Below are 16,328 nucleotides of genomic sequence, written 5' to 3'. Positions count from 1 at the left end.
AAAAATAATCCTTGCCCTGATATGTGATACATCTGACAAATACGGTAATAAAAAAAAAAAAAAAAAAGCCACCAGCTAATTGCTGGTGATCTGCTATCTGCTGTACAGCTATCTGCTGTACAAATATTACTTGTATGCACGTACTATAGGAAAAGAAATAAATTAGTGAATTATTTCAGTCATTTACCTTAGCTTTAATGACTTCCAACCATAACATTTAAATAAAAATGCACCTTAACTTGAGCGGCTTAGTGGAGTTTTCAGCTACTAGAGTAACAACAGAACAGTTCCAGTAAACAAAACTGTGCTGATGGTTGAGACATTTCTGAGAATAAAATGGACAATGTAGTGGCAGTATTGCTACACATTATTACATAAATTTATAATGTTATTTGACATGGATCAAGCACAACATTGTATCAATTTGAAATCTGGATCCACACTGCAAAAGTTTAAGTAGCAAAGGAGGGGGGAAGAAAGTATCATCCCACCTCTATGAAATACAAGATAAAGAATCATGAATAAATAAATGACAAGAGCATCAGAAAGATAAATTCTGAACTGTAATATACATCATGGATGATAACTATGGTTTATATTTGCAGAAAATAAAGATACACCAGTTCACTTGTCCACTCATTACAATACGTATACTCTTATGGTGAGATCCTTCCAAGCAGAAGGGAAATCATTCAGACTGTTCTCTCTTTACAACTTTCCCCCCAAAGCAAAAAAATTACACAACTTTTACATTACCACGATGATGGGAGAGCATTCAGTTTGCTGAAATCCATCTTCAGAAAAAACAGTAGCAAGTTGGTAACAGATCTATCTTTAAAGGAGAGCCATTTTAATTGATTTCAGCTCTCACAGAGCTAGAGAAAAAGATATTCTGTGGATGTCTCTAAAAAAAGATCTCATATTGTGTAGAAACAAATGTTAAAAAAAAAAGCCCAAACTACTACTTATTTCTGACCAAATGAATCTCAAAGAAACCTTCTATAGCTAAATCTGGCATTTGTCTGAAAGGAATGAAATTCAAGTAAATGGCCAACATGCAAGTAGTTAGACCATCCTCATGACTCAGGAGAAAGAAAAAAAATTATTACGCTAGAAGTCTTGTTCTAAACTAAATTCTAATCAGAGTATTTTTTGATCAATTTTTCAGGAATTAGTAAAGATCCCTGTAGAGGAAAAAAGGTGCCCTAATGGTTAAAAGCAAACTTAATAATGTATTTTAAAACAAGTACTGCAGTCCCTGGAGGATGCAACTGTAATCACTTCCCTGAAATTCTTAAGAAATAAGACAAACAGATTATCTGATCGGTAAACTGCTAAAATGTCCCATCACCTCAATAATAAGCAAGGTATGTGTGGGAGCAAATAGAGTAGCTCAGTCTGAAGGACCACAGTATCCATCGTACCATGCACTACTACTTTTGTTGTGCTAAGCTTTTTTCTTAAAGAAAAAAATTCCCTTAGCAAGCTGCTGAACACAGAAGACTGCTTATCAGAAAAAGAACTACCGATTACGGTGCTGGTGTTAACATTATTAGAGCTAAGCTCTTCACTAATATCATCAACAGTTTTGGAGTTTTATGCTTAATTACAGAATCATTTGCATTAATAGACTTAGAGGCTTCTAAAGCAACTTCCTCTTGAAATATTAGAGGGCTTACTTCCAGAAAAAGAAAAAAAAAGGTATTAAATACTTTGCATCTTCATTTCTCAATATGAAAAACCTAAGCCTCTAAAATCTGAATAAAAAGATATCTACAAGCAACCACAGAAGGAGTTGTCTGATTATCACAAGGCCAGATTTACAATCTTCTAATAAATTCCTGTGCAGTTCCTGCATATTTGCAGGAGTCTATCATATTCCGCTATAGTAATTTCCATATTATCATTTCCAGTATATTCATATTCCATATTATCATTCATTCCAGTGGGTAACTTAAGAGTACCTTGCGTGCAATCGGCTCTTGACCTTCCATCAGTGTGTACCAGCTGACTAGCCTATTCCAGCCTTCAGTTGGCAAAAGGATGTAGTCCAGCTCATCAATGAGATGGTCCTTGAGAGACTGAGAATCACCATCTGTAAAATAGATATTTTTACTTGAATATTGTAATTCTGTTGCTTGAGGTTTTTAATGGAATATTTTTACTATAAACAGCAAACAAAATATTTTCCGAGTCATAATTGTGTTATCAGCATTATGGTGTTCAAAACAAAACTCTCCTGAAACTAATTTTGCAAGCTTTTGAGTTCATGCATAGTACACCTGTTACACAATATTCCTACACTCAGGAACCCATACTGACAACTCCATATACTCATGCAATCACAAGTAACTGATTTGTTATCACACACCATCACGGCCTTCAGAAAAAACAATCCATTCCTCCACCCACTTCAGTCATATTTGCAGAACACAGATGCTTCCATTCCATGCTATACTGAAAATGCAGGAATGAGTAGTTACAGTATATCCAAAGTTTGAAGTCATTCACTCCACATCAGACTGAGGAAAAAAAAATGGTACAACCCTCCTACTTAAAGAATCCTATGTGCTCTGGAAACACAAACCCTACAAAATTATTTACAAGGGTAGCGAGATGTAAAACCTAAAAGAAGTACAACTTGACAACCTGTTTATATAAGAAGCATGCTTTTTACTTTTGTCTAACCTGTCTTTACTGTGGTAAGTAGTGGCTATCCTAGATGTGCAAGAGGTGATTACCTGAGCCACTGTGTGCCTCAGCCAGTTCAGGCAGCTGCCTATTTGAAAGAACCCAACTACAGGCCAGCAAACATCTGTCTATACAGAGGGACATCAAACAGGGACACCCACACATGCAGCTCCAGGGATGAATCAGGATGACAAACTTAATGAAGTGTAAAAATAGACTCTATAAAGAATAAATAGACTGTAATAGATATGCAGTCTGTTTATTTTGATTGTCCTATCTGACTGAACTGCAGAATTGCACACTGCATAATTAAAACTGAGCATAAAAGTAACCTTAAATAATCTCAAATTGCTCCAAGTATCGGCCTTCCTCTTGGTTTTATTTTTTTAAGTCATACTGCTAAACAAAATCTATACTTTTACCTACTTTTCTGCAAGGACAAAAATAAGTGCATGCTATGTGCACATGAACTCATATGGACTCTCATTTCTCATATGAAAAGTCCTCTCATTTGATCATATTTCTATACTATTCTTCTTTCTCCTTTGTACAGATTTAGTGAACACAGCATAGTGTAACTTCAGATAAAAGTTCCTAACCATTAAAAAAAGAGGGGCACTTGGAAACTAAAAGTCCTTTAATAATAATTATTAAAAACTATGCTTTTAAAAATAAAAATTTAAGAATTAAAAATTAAAAGGATTAAAAGAATTAAAAAGAGGGAAAAAAGCAATGGTTTTTTATTTAATTACCCTAATGCTTTCCCTTTCCACAGCTTTCTTGTGCTCTTACTGCCTTTTCACTGATGCTGACTCCCTTTCCTCCTCAGCAAAGCCCCACGTTGTGTGGCAAAAGATGGGAGAAGCCTCTTGTTCTCAGTTCACCTATGTAAGTGCAACATTTGTTACTACCATTAGCTGCTCAAAGAAGATGACAAGATACTTTTCCCATAATTTGTAATCGCTACCGTTTAGAGATGACCTTACGCAGTCAAGAAAGTACAGCACAGTTTGTGGGCATTTTCTCCAATAAAAATAGGCAGAACACAAAACCTAATAACACTGAAAACCCCAAGATACAGCCAGGTAAGTATTGAATTATAAAGTTATTTTAGAAAAAAGGATAATCAAGTTCAGGAACAGTCAAAGTATTTCTTGCAATTTTAGCAAGAAAAACCACAATGCAACAGAGAAGGCAACAAAGTGATGTGTATGAACATCTTAGACTTTGGATTCCGCTTTGGGAGCCACAGTACATAAACTCCTCAAGCAAAAAGTAAAAGGGGAATTTCATGAGCATCTCAGTGAAAAATAAAAATTTCGTTCTTCATGGAGATAAATATAATTGCTTGAAGTCTCATTTTTGGGTCACATTAATGCACCTGTACATTCCTTTTTTTTTTTTTTTTCCCCCTCAGTCAATTTCATCCTATCTCCACAAGTAACAGTTTTCAAGATTAAAAAATTTGGTTCAAAACTGTCTTGGCTGATTAGGAAAAAATCTACATGCAAGAACCATATCCAAGAAACAATTGCTAGAACAATTCATGACTTGTACTATCAAATTCATACCCGGCTCACTCAACACTATGTATTTGGTGCTTATTTATAACTGGGAGCAAGTTTAGAGAGAAATCCATCAAAACACATTCAGGTCCATGTATCCCTTAAAAAGTTCATACTGGATTTCTAGACCTACGTGATATTACTACAGGAGGTTACAGTGAGAAGATATAATTTGGATTTCATTCTGTCTTTCTACAATCCCCAACATTTTTATAGTATATATTTTTTAGAACCTTATTTCACCAAAGAAGTTCCCTGACTCTGACATCTCAGTCCCTTACAAGCAACACTGTATTCTATTACAATCAGCTATTCTACATAACTACTTCCCTGGGCTTTCTTTGCTAATCTCATGTTGACTTATATATTTCTTTTTCTAAAGACAGCACATGTGCAATCCATTACATACATTTTTGCTTATAATGAGATTAACCCAAATCTCTTACTTTTTATTGCTCTCACATCATTCAAATCTGAAAATAAGGGAGCAACACCCAAGTAACGCTTCAGTTGCCTGGAATAAGTCTTTCTTGAACATAATAATTGTTTGCCTTATCACTGTATTACATTACAGAATATCTGAGAAAGCAGGCCCATTTTAGATTATTTTACATTCATTAAATCAGATGCAAATTCAGACTTAACACTGAAGGAGAGCAGTATGAGAATAACTCATGCAAACATGTACCTAAGACAGGATTAAAACCAAACTTTTTCAGGTTTAATTTATGCTACATAGGAAACCTTGTACAGAGGATTGCTGCTTAGCAGTAGGTGAAGTAGATAGCTACTAATTGCTGAGCACCTAATTTTAAAACTGCCTTCATACAGGAACAACAGATGTCATACAGTAATTAGATGTCTGGTGTCATTACCAATGCAGAGCCATAGTTTTAGAACCATAAACGAGCAAAAGTGAAGTTCATAAACCCTGATTCTGTGTTTATTTTGTAAGGGCAGTGTCAAAATGATAGTGAGAATACAGGTTTTCAGGGCCTTTTAGCAAAATGGCTAAGCAAAAAGATCTTTAAGTTTGGGGATGGAAGAGAACATACAGATAAATGCACATGACAATACAGCACCTGCTTCAAAGGCACTGATACTACTCATGTCAGACATGAACACTCACCCTAGCAACTAGTGCAACATGGTATGACAAGGCCTACGAACGGAGCAATTATCTTTAAAATTTAACTTGTAAAATAATGAAATATTAATTGCAGTTGAGATGTTTTGAATTAAGAAAGTCAGAGTCCATAAGAAATCCCATTTGCACAATTTTTTCGTGCAAAGAAATTATGCAGTACTATTACATTACCTGTAACCACAAAGAAGCAGGATACCAAATATCACAGAGCAATAGCATATCTCCTAGACTTAGCGTCCACTAGATTTTGCAGATTAAACATTAAAGGCTCTAATGGTTTAACTATTATGTATTTAAAAAAAAATTGATCTAAAATATCTGGGAAAGTATTCTAGGACTTCTGTCCACAAATCTGACCACAGTTTAGTGTATTCTCTAGCATTTCATACCACTTTATCACTGAACTGCACAATACCTCTTCTCCAAGTGTTCCAAAATCAAAGCAAGGGCTTGAGGCTCACTTACAAAAAGAAATTTTAGAGTTAAGAGTAAAACTGTTATTTTAATTCAGCCAATTCAACTAAGCTAAAAAAATCTTTCTGAACTCAGGCTAGCTATTTGTCAGCTTCACTAAATTTCAACTCCCAAGGTATCCCAAAAATCATTATGAACAGTAGCTTGTATATTATTAAATATTCTGCTACAATTGCAAACAGTTACAATAATTTTATTTATGAAACTGTAATTTGTTAGGGAAATCTACTCCAGCTCCTTTATCACCATCTGAAAAGGTCCATGTTTATAAATACCGAGATCCATTTACACTAATGACTACAAAAGATGAACAATCTGTGACAAATTTGCACTAAATGTTAGTATTGGCATATTACACAATCAGAAGCAGTTACCTTTGAGAAGTCCAGAATTATCAATAGGACCAGGGTACACATTCTGATCTCCCATCTGGTATTTGTCCCAGCTGTCAAACCCAACGTATTTCTTCCACTGTTTGAACCAGTGACTATCCACTAGATACCTTAAATGGAAGAAGACAAATAAGTTAATTAGTGGCATGCTACTACTTCCTACAGTACCAATTAATTAATATTAATGTACTTATATCATCAACCTTGCAAAATGAAGAATGTTTTTCTGTTTAGTCTGCTAACCACTACTGGCACCTCCCACCAACAAGGACTTCAATTCAGAGAAATTAAAGATCCCACTAATCACAGTGGGCAAATACAATTTTGCAAGACTGCCAATACAGCATTCCAGAAGTTGAAAAATTACAAGTTCAAAAAAAAATTTTCTTTTTAGCATGAAATATAAACCAGCTTTAATTCCTGTTCTCAAATTGAAAACTCATGAGATTTGAGTTAAATCTTTAAGATCAGACAGAGCTTTACAAAACAAGAGATAACTTTTAGTCAAATATTTTTTCCTGCTGGAGTTTAATTGATAACTTATAATATACGTAAAAGTTGAAGAACTTTACAACTCTGTTGTCCTGTCAAAAAAGAGTAAGTGCTTTCTTCCTTTGAGTAAGCATCAACACATACCATAAATGTTCTGCTTTTGAGGCAGTACGAGATGTTCAGCCTATATTTAAACTTTACACTTCCGTATAAAGGGCTATCTCTAAATTCAGCTCCACAGTATTTCTATCCAGATTAAACCATTGCCAGTCTAGCTTTTACAAATTCCAGTGATACTGACATTTTATATCTTATTGTCCAGAATTCATTCTAATCTTAAAGAAACCAAATTTGTTCAGTGACTCTTGTATTTCTTTACAGGCACCTCCTTCACTATTTCTCTGTTGTAAAAGTATCCATCTCCTTCCATCAGGTCTGTACCAACCCGTTTGCTACCACCCTAGTACAAGTCAGAGTACCACTACCAGGATGTAACGCAAGGCCAAACAAAAGCTGACAGGTAATACTCATTTTTTTCTCAAGTATTTGACTACTGAGCTGTCATTTGTAGCATACCACTAATATGCTATTGAACAGTTAAGACATCTCAAAACTTCCTGGTGATTCAAGCACTGGGCTGGTAGTGTATATGGCGTTATTAGGCAATCATTTAGTAAGAGCCACTCATTGCATTGACATCCACAATTCATGAAAGCAAAGAAGTAAAAAAACACTGCTTGAATATGCATTTTGCTGAACAGCTTAAAAGCATACTTTAGCAGGGCCTTAAATTTGTGCCTCCAAATGATGTAACTACAGTAAGAATTAACAAGCCTAAGACATGCAAATTTTAATTATTCTCAAGGTTTTTCTCTCTTACACACACGCACATTAAGCCTCCAGAAGTTCTGCTAGCAAACTTCTGGTAAAGAAGAAATTACTACTGAGTAGCACTCAGTAAGTAGGATCCTTTGTAGAAAACTTAGCAGATTGTCTTCTCAATAAACTCAAATTTTTCACTGCCTAGAGAATGTACTCTTAAGCATGTCAATCTATAGGCAAATGTCCTGTGGAAAGTTAGACAAGAAAGCATTAGACAGCTACACATACGATCACCAATGGCTTTGGATGCTTACTTCCCCTGCATTCCTTCAATAACTAAGGTCTCAACAGCAACTTTACAACACCTGACAAGATCCTAATTCACACTGAAAACAGTCTTGATTCAAAATATGATTTAATGAACAGTAATAATGAATCTGCAAACAAATTACTCCTAGACTTCACTTGTAATTACTCTAAACAAACAACATAAAGAGCAAAGGTAGAGCTGTGTCTCAACTACTTCCAGTGACAGAATTACACCTACAGAAGTTTGCTTAGCCAATGTCTCCCTTATAGAACCAACGCCAGCTGTACTCTGGAGCATGTACCTCAACCACCTGGTAGTGCAAGACTTGGTCTTATATTTATTCTACTATCAAAACTGCTACTGCTGCTCAGGAGTCATCAATTATGAGTGGCTACCTCTTCTGTATTATAAACAACTTGGTCCTGGCACTTGCAACACACAGTTTCTTTCTGAAATTTTAAACACTTAATAAAGCAGTTGGAAAACAGCCTCACACTGGTATTTGAACAAAAACTATACATATAAAAAAAATTTGGAAGTATTATTTTGGAAATAAAAATATATTTCAGAAATGTATCTGAAAAGTAATTTTCTTCAAGAATTCCCCTTTCCACTCTTACCAAACTCAGAAACAAACAGTGACTTAACAGGTTATATTGGGCAGAGTGCATCCCACCATACCAGTAATGAAACAGCATGACTGAATTACTATTCCAGAAAGATGAGCTACTTTGTGTCACTACAATCTTACAATATCAAATAATTCTGAAGTAGCCTGGCCCAGCACAGATTATTTCAGTTTTGTGACAGAATTCTCTTGATACATTTTATTTACAGCCTGGTTAGAATGTAACAGGAAACCAGGACCAGGCTAAGCTGCATTAAAGATGGTAAAATTTGGGATAAAATACAGTAGTAAAAAAAAAAAAAAAAAAAAAAAAAGAGCAGGCTAATACAGAAGTAAAAATATTCAGCTTTATTAATATTGAGAAACAGGAAAAGCTTATTTTGTTCAAATCTAAGTTCCAGTCCTACACACATTTCAAACTTCAAAAATCAAACTCATTCTGTTAGAATGAGTTTAGCTAGAATGTTTTTTTTGAGCACTTCTATCTACACTGTCCAGAGAAGCTATAAGCACCTGATAACAAAGCAATAATCTTTTGAGACATATTCAGATCTCCGTATACAGAAAACCTAATTTTGCAGCACTAGAATGTATCCAAGTATGGCTTTACTGTCTCACATAAAACTTTTTCTGAACTTAACTTTCAGGTGCTACTAACAGAATAGCAGATTTAATGATCAGCAAAGCAAAACTTATGGAACCATGAATTTTAAACTGTTGTGAAATCAGAGGAAGCAACTTCTACTATGAAAAAAAGACCATGTTGTGAAAACAGGCACACAACATGACTAGCCACATACAATTTAAGACTTGGTATGATCATGCTTAAAACATACATTCGTTAAAAAAAAAAAAGGTGCATTATGACATTTTTTAAAATACCAGATGTAAGCAAAGCTATAAACTTTAAAACTTGAAAAGTCCATTGAAAACACCATGTTTGCCATCATGCAACAGACAATGGAAATGATGCCCAAACAGCTTTTCAGTATGTTTAAAAATACTTGGTTTGTTTGTTACCAGAAGCTTTCAGTTATATTATGCTATATGGAGTCCTCCTAAGAATACTGCAGTAGGTAAGAAAAAAAACCTTAAATTAGGTTTAAATTTTACAGAGGTAACATGTGATTCCTTTTCTACAATCAACAGTCAGATGCAGATGTCTTCTATCATCTGGTCCAATGAAGGCAAAAATGCTTTTGGAGTTCAAGACTAACAAGTGGATGCAGACAGGTCTTACAGTGCTTCTTCTAGCATTCCAGATTGAACTGGTGCCCAAAATACAACACATTTATTTGTTACATAGAAATGGAGAAGAAGGAAGAAGAGAATATAGCAGAGAAGCTTACAAAGTGCAACTTAGCCTATTTAATATAAGGTTCACATAAGTATGAATAAATTGAATACCACACAGCCTACTTGAAAATTAAGGAAAAAATAAAACAAGTTTTCACTGAGCAATACTAATAATTGTTATAATTGTTACATTCTGATTCCTGGAAGAGAAAAACAAACACAAGACTCTACCATGGAAGTCTCAACTGGTATGATCATATTAAATGCAGTGACTTTATTCTACACACTGCAAATATAACTGAATACGGAGTCTAATATTAAAGATAATTTTTCCTTGACCCTGAGTCTACCAGAATAAGCCTGATGTTACTCTTATTGAATCACTGTTATTCGTCTTTTTAATTTTAAAACACAAATAGCAGCAGTTCTTTGCAGTTGCAAAAATCCAGTTCTTTCACTCTGCCCGTACAAATCCCAATTGCTTTTACAACAGTTTCTTACTCTTAATTTTAACAAATTTTCATTTCTAATAAACAGAAAAAGAAATATCAAATGTAGTAAAACTGACATGCCCTCACTTTCTGCTTTATACACAGTTTGCAGTCTTATGAATGTTCTCAAGGCCAACAGCATTCTCACCTTTCTTTTCTGCTGTGGCCATCCAGCACTATTCTGAAACAGCCACACAAGTGTGTGCTGGTATGAATGCAGTCACTCTCAGGCATTCATTCTATCACCAAACCTGCCAGCCTTGTCCCCTAGTCATACTTATATGAGACCAACTCAAATGACTTTGTATCTTTTCCTTTCCTTTTTTCTTAACTTGCATCCACTGAGTAGTATTTTGTTAGACTGGGATAGTTTGATCACATGGACAAAACTGCAAGGAACAATCTTAAAAAAGCTAAATGCATGCAGTGTTCTGAGATTGAATTATAAATCTGTAAAAAATGAAGTTAATATTTGTGAAGCATAATTAAAACTGATTATTTTCAAACCAGTAAGAGCCTAGGTGCATTTTCTGCAACACATATTCTACTGAAGATTAATGAGAAGACTGAAAAATGAAGATCAAGAAATCTGTGGATACTCAAACGCAGAGCCTAATAATTTGGTGTATATAATTTGTATTATGTACAGCTTGGTGTAATATAAAGCAGTATATGTCTTTCTCTGCGTACTAACTTTTGAAGGAAAGAAGGATTTAGTGAATTTCTGTAACTAAGAAAAAAAGTAGAGATAGATGTTGAAAAATACTAACAGACACTGTAGCTGTGAATTCTTGCACTGAATTACTGGCTATGTGCATATATATGCATATGTATATTTACATTTTATATATATTAGGTCTTTTAATGAGCATTCTGCTGCTTTTACTTTAATGGATACCTGATACAGGTAAGAGAAATTATCTTAAGATACTATGGAGTACAGTCATAGTAGGTGTAATCATCTCCGTCTCAATCAATAGATGACATACAACTATTCCAATAAGATTAGGGAAAACTGAAAATTGCATGCAAATGCTATACATTTCCCTCATCTTCATGCAAAAAGCATATACCGTGTTAAAGATTATACTGCAAAAAATTAATATAGTTACACCACACTCAGCTTACAGGGTCAATCTGCTAAAGCACTTAAAAGTACATAGCTAAAATCCAGACTTCTTAACTTTAAGGCAAAATTAAAAAGTAAACCTCAGAAAATAACCACTGCTTTTGATCCTACAAACACATTCAATTCAGCATTCTTACCAAGATCAACAAGACAGAAAACAGAGAAGACAAACTGTAAGAAGGCAACTTAATTTATTTTTCAGTTAATGTTACAATATTCATGATTCAACCAACCACCTAAAAACTAAGTATTATCCACAAGGGGCATTCAATAATTTAAGAGGAAAAGATATCTCAAGTCTACAGAATGACATCTGGTAAAACCTAATTTCTTAAATAAGATTTGATCATTTCTTAGATCATTTTTTAGGAGAAACTTATTAAAAACTTGTAGCATGCACTTGAGACCAGATACGCCTCACTGAGTATGTGTTGTCCCAGATACAAAAATAGTGTATCACAGATGAGTAAAACAGAGACATAAAATGTCTGTACATTCAACTTAGTACATTTTGCTTTTATTTTTGCAACTGTTACTTAATGCAGGAAAGAGTTCAAACCAGTCTAAAGTTACAGTAGTTTTCTGAACTGTGGACCCAACTGACAAAGCTACTACAGGACACCTCAGCAAAGTTAAAAAATCTGGCCTGGCCACTTTTTTTGAACTGTGATTAAGAAATATTACCTAACTGTGATGGAATCAAGATTTCGCTCAAGCTGGAAACACAAATTTTGCTCCATCAGAGGAGTCATCAGTCAATCTAGTGAACAGTATTACCTATATCCAAGGGTAAAACACACCTAAAGGATTAATAGTAAAGACTGAAAGAACTGTCTCAAATGTATAGATATGATGTTTTGAGAGGGAAACCTTAAAAAGCAAGACTTCATAACAAGGTGAACTGTTTAAATCAGCAGATGCTTGACATTTGCAGGATTTCAAGCACTTGGTCACCTCAAATTTCTCCATTAACAGTACAACAATGTTTGGCTATGCTACAGTCAACTGAGAGTCAGTAAAGTTATAACAGGAATACGTATCTATTGGAACAACCTCAAATCTTTGTGTACAAGTAAGCAAAAATCAAGTCTGAATTACTGAAAATTAAACTCAAATTATATTTTAGGTATTAAGAATACTGGAAATATGTGTGCAGTCTAATAAGTTTTTGATGTTTTCTCTTAGATGAATTACATATCCTTAAAGTAGTCTAAACTTTGAGCAAGTAGAAACAAAAAGCTTTAGATGAACATGTTTTCAGTTCAGGTGTAGCCTACTTAAATATTCAATGCTTACTCCCAAATGGATCTTCTGAACACTTCATAAGACAGATCTGCTCTGATTTGTAAAATGTTTCTTGCCTGTCTGAAGCAGATTATAGTATGCAAGGGACAATTTATACTCGAGTCCCCTAAAATGCCAGATTATGAAATAAAATGCAAGGAAATGGAAGGAAGCTGCATCAGAAGTTCAGATTGGACATAAGGAAAAGGTTCTTCACTGAGAGGGTCCACAGGCTCCACAGTGAAGCAGACACAGCCCCAAGCCTGCCAGAGCTCAAGGAGCATCTGGACAATGCTCCTGGTCACACAATTTAGCTTTATGTAGTACTGCCAGGAGTGGGGAGCTGGACTCCAAGATCCCGATGGGTCCGTTCCAACCTAAGATATTCTAAGACTCCATGAAAACTTTGTTTCACTCCACAGCACAAGAGGACCCTGTGTAGCCAAGGTCTACATTACCTTTGCAGACAAGCAATATATCAAAATTTGCACAGTATCTGTAGAACACTGCACTACAGTGGAAAACCCATGCAATGACAACTGCACATTTTTGGATGTTTTCCCTCTGATATACAACAGGTTTTGATATCATATGGATTCAGTGTTAGCAGTGCGGAGGATGAAACAAAACATGAAATTTTGAACCTTGCAAACAAACTCCAACAACATTCTCATTCTATCAGCTGATGACAAAAGGCCTTATTTGAAGTTTAAGCGTCCTCACAGATTTGCTCACCTTACAATCTTAATTCAGGCTAATGTGAGTCCATTCATCAGGCCAAGGGATTGAAAAACCACATCAAAATGTTCCTTCTTACCTCCTGCAATTACATATCACTTAATTTCCTCAAAAAGCAATGATAGCTGTTGGCCATACCTAGCTCACTCCATACAGAAACTATCTGCCAACACTATATTGTCATTCAGTAATTACTCTTCTCTAAAGAATACTTGGCAAGTATTGAAAATTAAAAAGCAGAGTGCTTACTACTTCAACCTCCTTTTTTCTTCATGTTTTTCTATGTACAGGTTGTTTTCAAAGAAAAGATTACTTTTGACCTTAAGTTAGTTTTAGTTCATATTATTTTCTTCTAGAATAAGATATTGCTCAAAGCTATATAAAAATGTAATCTTTTACTTCATTCTCATGTTTAGAAGTAAACAAGATTTGTTTAGAAATACTGTGAAAACATTAGTCATAGGTATTTTGCTTTAGCTGAAGACACTAAACAGACTAAATGTATGATCAGTGTAGATCAGTTATTTCAACCTCATGTAACTCCTGCAGATATTCAAATACTAAAACACAATTACCAGTTGAAAGTCATGCCTTATATCCAAATATATGTTCATATGGGCTCTGTCCATTAAAATTACCAAAAGACTGTATGTATCTTTATGAATGACAAAATGTAGACTGAGGGCAGCCTTAGTACACTGACTTAAAAGAATAAATTAATCTATGACAACACCCTTAAATGGACCTTTATCTCTTAAGCAAATACTCCTCATTTAATAAAAAATCAATAATAAACTTACACAAATTTTAAATTTTTGCAACTGCATGACTATGTAGGGTCATTCAACAAAAGAAAAAAATAGTACTAGCAGTAAAGTTGCTAATTGATTTCTAAAATTCTCTCATGGTTTGTAACTTTTTCACATAATTTAACTTCACCTGTGTTTTACTTCACATTTTTATATAATGAACCTTATTAACACAGAATCAACTTCACAGTAGTACAACAGCATTCATTAACACCTGGGGTGATAGAAAAATATTTGAACAGTATGACTATGATCTTGCTATTTCTCATTGCTGTCAAAAGCTTTCTGAATGCATTTCTCAGTTATACACAGACAAAATTAAACAACATATAACCTAGATCTATTTATATTGACTGACAGATCAGGCCTTCAAATTCAAAAATCAAACCTGTATATGCAGTAAAGACACCACAGATAGACTCATTCCATCACTGTGTACTGCTGGTACATCGTACCATCTGAACAAAGGCAATTTCATTTTTAACAGCAAAACTGTGCAAATTGTCCAGAGAGATAGGTGAGCATTTTTTTTAATACATTCCTCACTATGCATGAGTACAGATTAAGCAATACTGAGGACAAAGTGGAACAGCCTTGTGGCTCAAAGCAAATTAGGGCTCCTGTTTAAAGATACAGCATCCAATTTTTTTTCTTGCACAACTGCAGCTATAAAAATTAGAAAGGTAATAACAGGCTTGTAACTGTATTTCTACTCTGATTAAAATAGCCAAGATTGCTTGACTAAGTACACTCATGATTAATAGATGCCTCCAAAACTACATTTTCTTTCAGAATTAACTAGATATATTACTTTGCATTATTTTAAGAAATCTTAATCTAAATAGTTCACATTCCTCTTCAGAAATAAAAGCTCTGTTCAGCTAAATGCACCACAAGGATTTCAAACTAACTTATCAAACATTCTACCTACAAATTCTCCCTACGGCTCCCCAAGCTCAGTTCCCACAATATGCTGCAATAACCCAAGCAGCACCAAAAGGCTGACCAAAAAAGCCCAATTCAACCAAAACTAATGGACTGCATTTTTCTTAAAATTTCAGTGCAAACATTACATTAACAACCATGAAATTACTTTGTGTATACTTATACATTTTCAATTTAAGTCTTTATTAGAAAATAATCTAACTCCAAAATCAATGTTTGACTTCCAATTTTCAGACAAAAGCCTGACATAAACATTACTGAGTATAACATGCTCACACCCCCTGCCTAATCAATTAACAGAAGAAAATGACATATACACATTTTCCACTCCATGTATTGTCCCAGAAGAATTTAAAACATAACATCAGAGACTGGATGTGGCACTCAGTGCCATGGTCTAGCAACCGCAACGGTGGTTCAAGGGTTGGACTCGATGATCTCTGAGGTCCCTTCCAACCCAGCCAATTCTATGATTCTATGATTTTGGTGAAATGCTGAACCACTCCACATGCAGCGAGACAAATCTAACACATAACTTCAACCACTAGGTCTTAAAAGTAAAAAAATCTACATTCTAAACCTCATTTAAAAGAAAAAAGCAGTCAAATCTAAATTCTATCCTTGGAACACTGATGTGGTGTCCCTTGTTTCTCACTATATGAAGCCATCAAAGCAGTTTATATTGTTCCAAATGTTACTGAGGTTCAGGTCCATAACATTTCATCATGGTCTCAGTGAAATCAAGTATATTCTTCCATTAATGTTCAATCCAGATTCTGTTCACATACAGCACAGTGACAAATGATCAAATGTGGAAAACAATGAATTGACCCCAGTGTAAAATGCTACTAAAGCTAAGCACGACAGCATCAAGGTTGTCATCAGCGACCAAGCACTGCAGGATTTCCAGTAAGGGCTGTGTAAGCCTGTTCACCAAGATTCATGAGTTTTCATTGCAACCAGAATTAAAATGTTTATATATTTTTGGTGGGTTAACTGTTTGAGGTTATCTTTTCACTTCTACTGATCACAGGCTGGGAAAGATTTTTACCTTGATTAATGTTTTATTTATTCTTTTCTGAGTTTTACAATTAAACATACAACAAAATTCTAAC

The 16,328-nt window shown here is 34.6% G+C and overlaps 1 protein-coding gene across 3 annotated transcripts in view; it reads right to left on the bottom strand.

Annotated features, from left to right (window-relative positions):
• Positions 1 to 16,328, bottom strand: part of USP15 (ubiquitin specific peptidase 15) — a 65,559-nt gene that overhangs the window by 45,413 nt on the left and 3,818 nt on the right. For all 3 annotated transcript variants that reach the window (XM_030444403.1, XM_030444393.1, XM_030444439.1), the window contains exons 2-3: positions 6,252 to 6,379; positions 1,965 to 2,095 (exon numbers count right to left, since the gene is read on the bottom strand). In XM_030444403.1, the coding sequence (XP_030300263.1) occupies positions 1,965 to 2,095; positions 6,252 to 6,379 (259 nt within the window). The remainder of the gene's footprint in view (positions 1 to 1,964; positions 2,096 to 6,251; positions 6,380 to 16,328) is intronic.

This window comes from Calypte anna, chromosome 1 (assembly GCF_003957555.1).
Source record: "Calypte anna isolate BGI_N300 chromosome 1, bCalAnn1_v1.p, whole genome shotgun sequence".
NCBI classification, from domain to species: Eukaryota; Metazoa; Chordata; class Aves; order Apodiformes; family Trochilidae; genus Calypte; species Calypte anna.
This window is presented reverse-complemented; position numbering and strand designations above follow the sequence as displayed.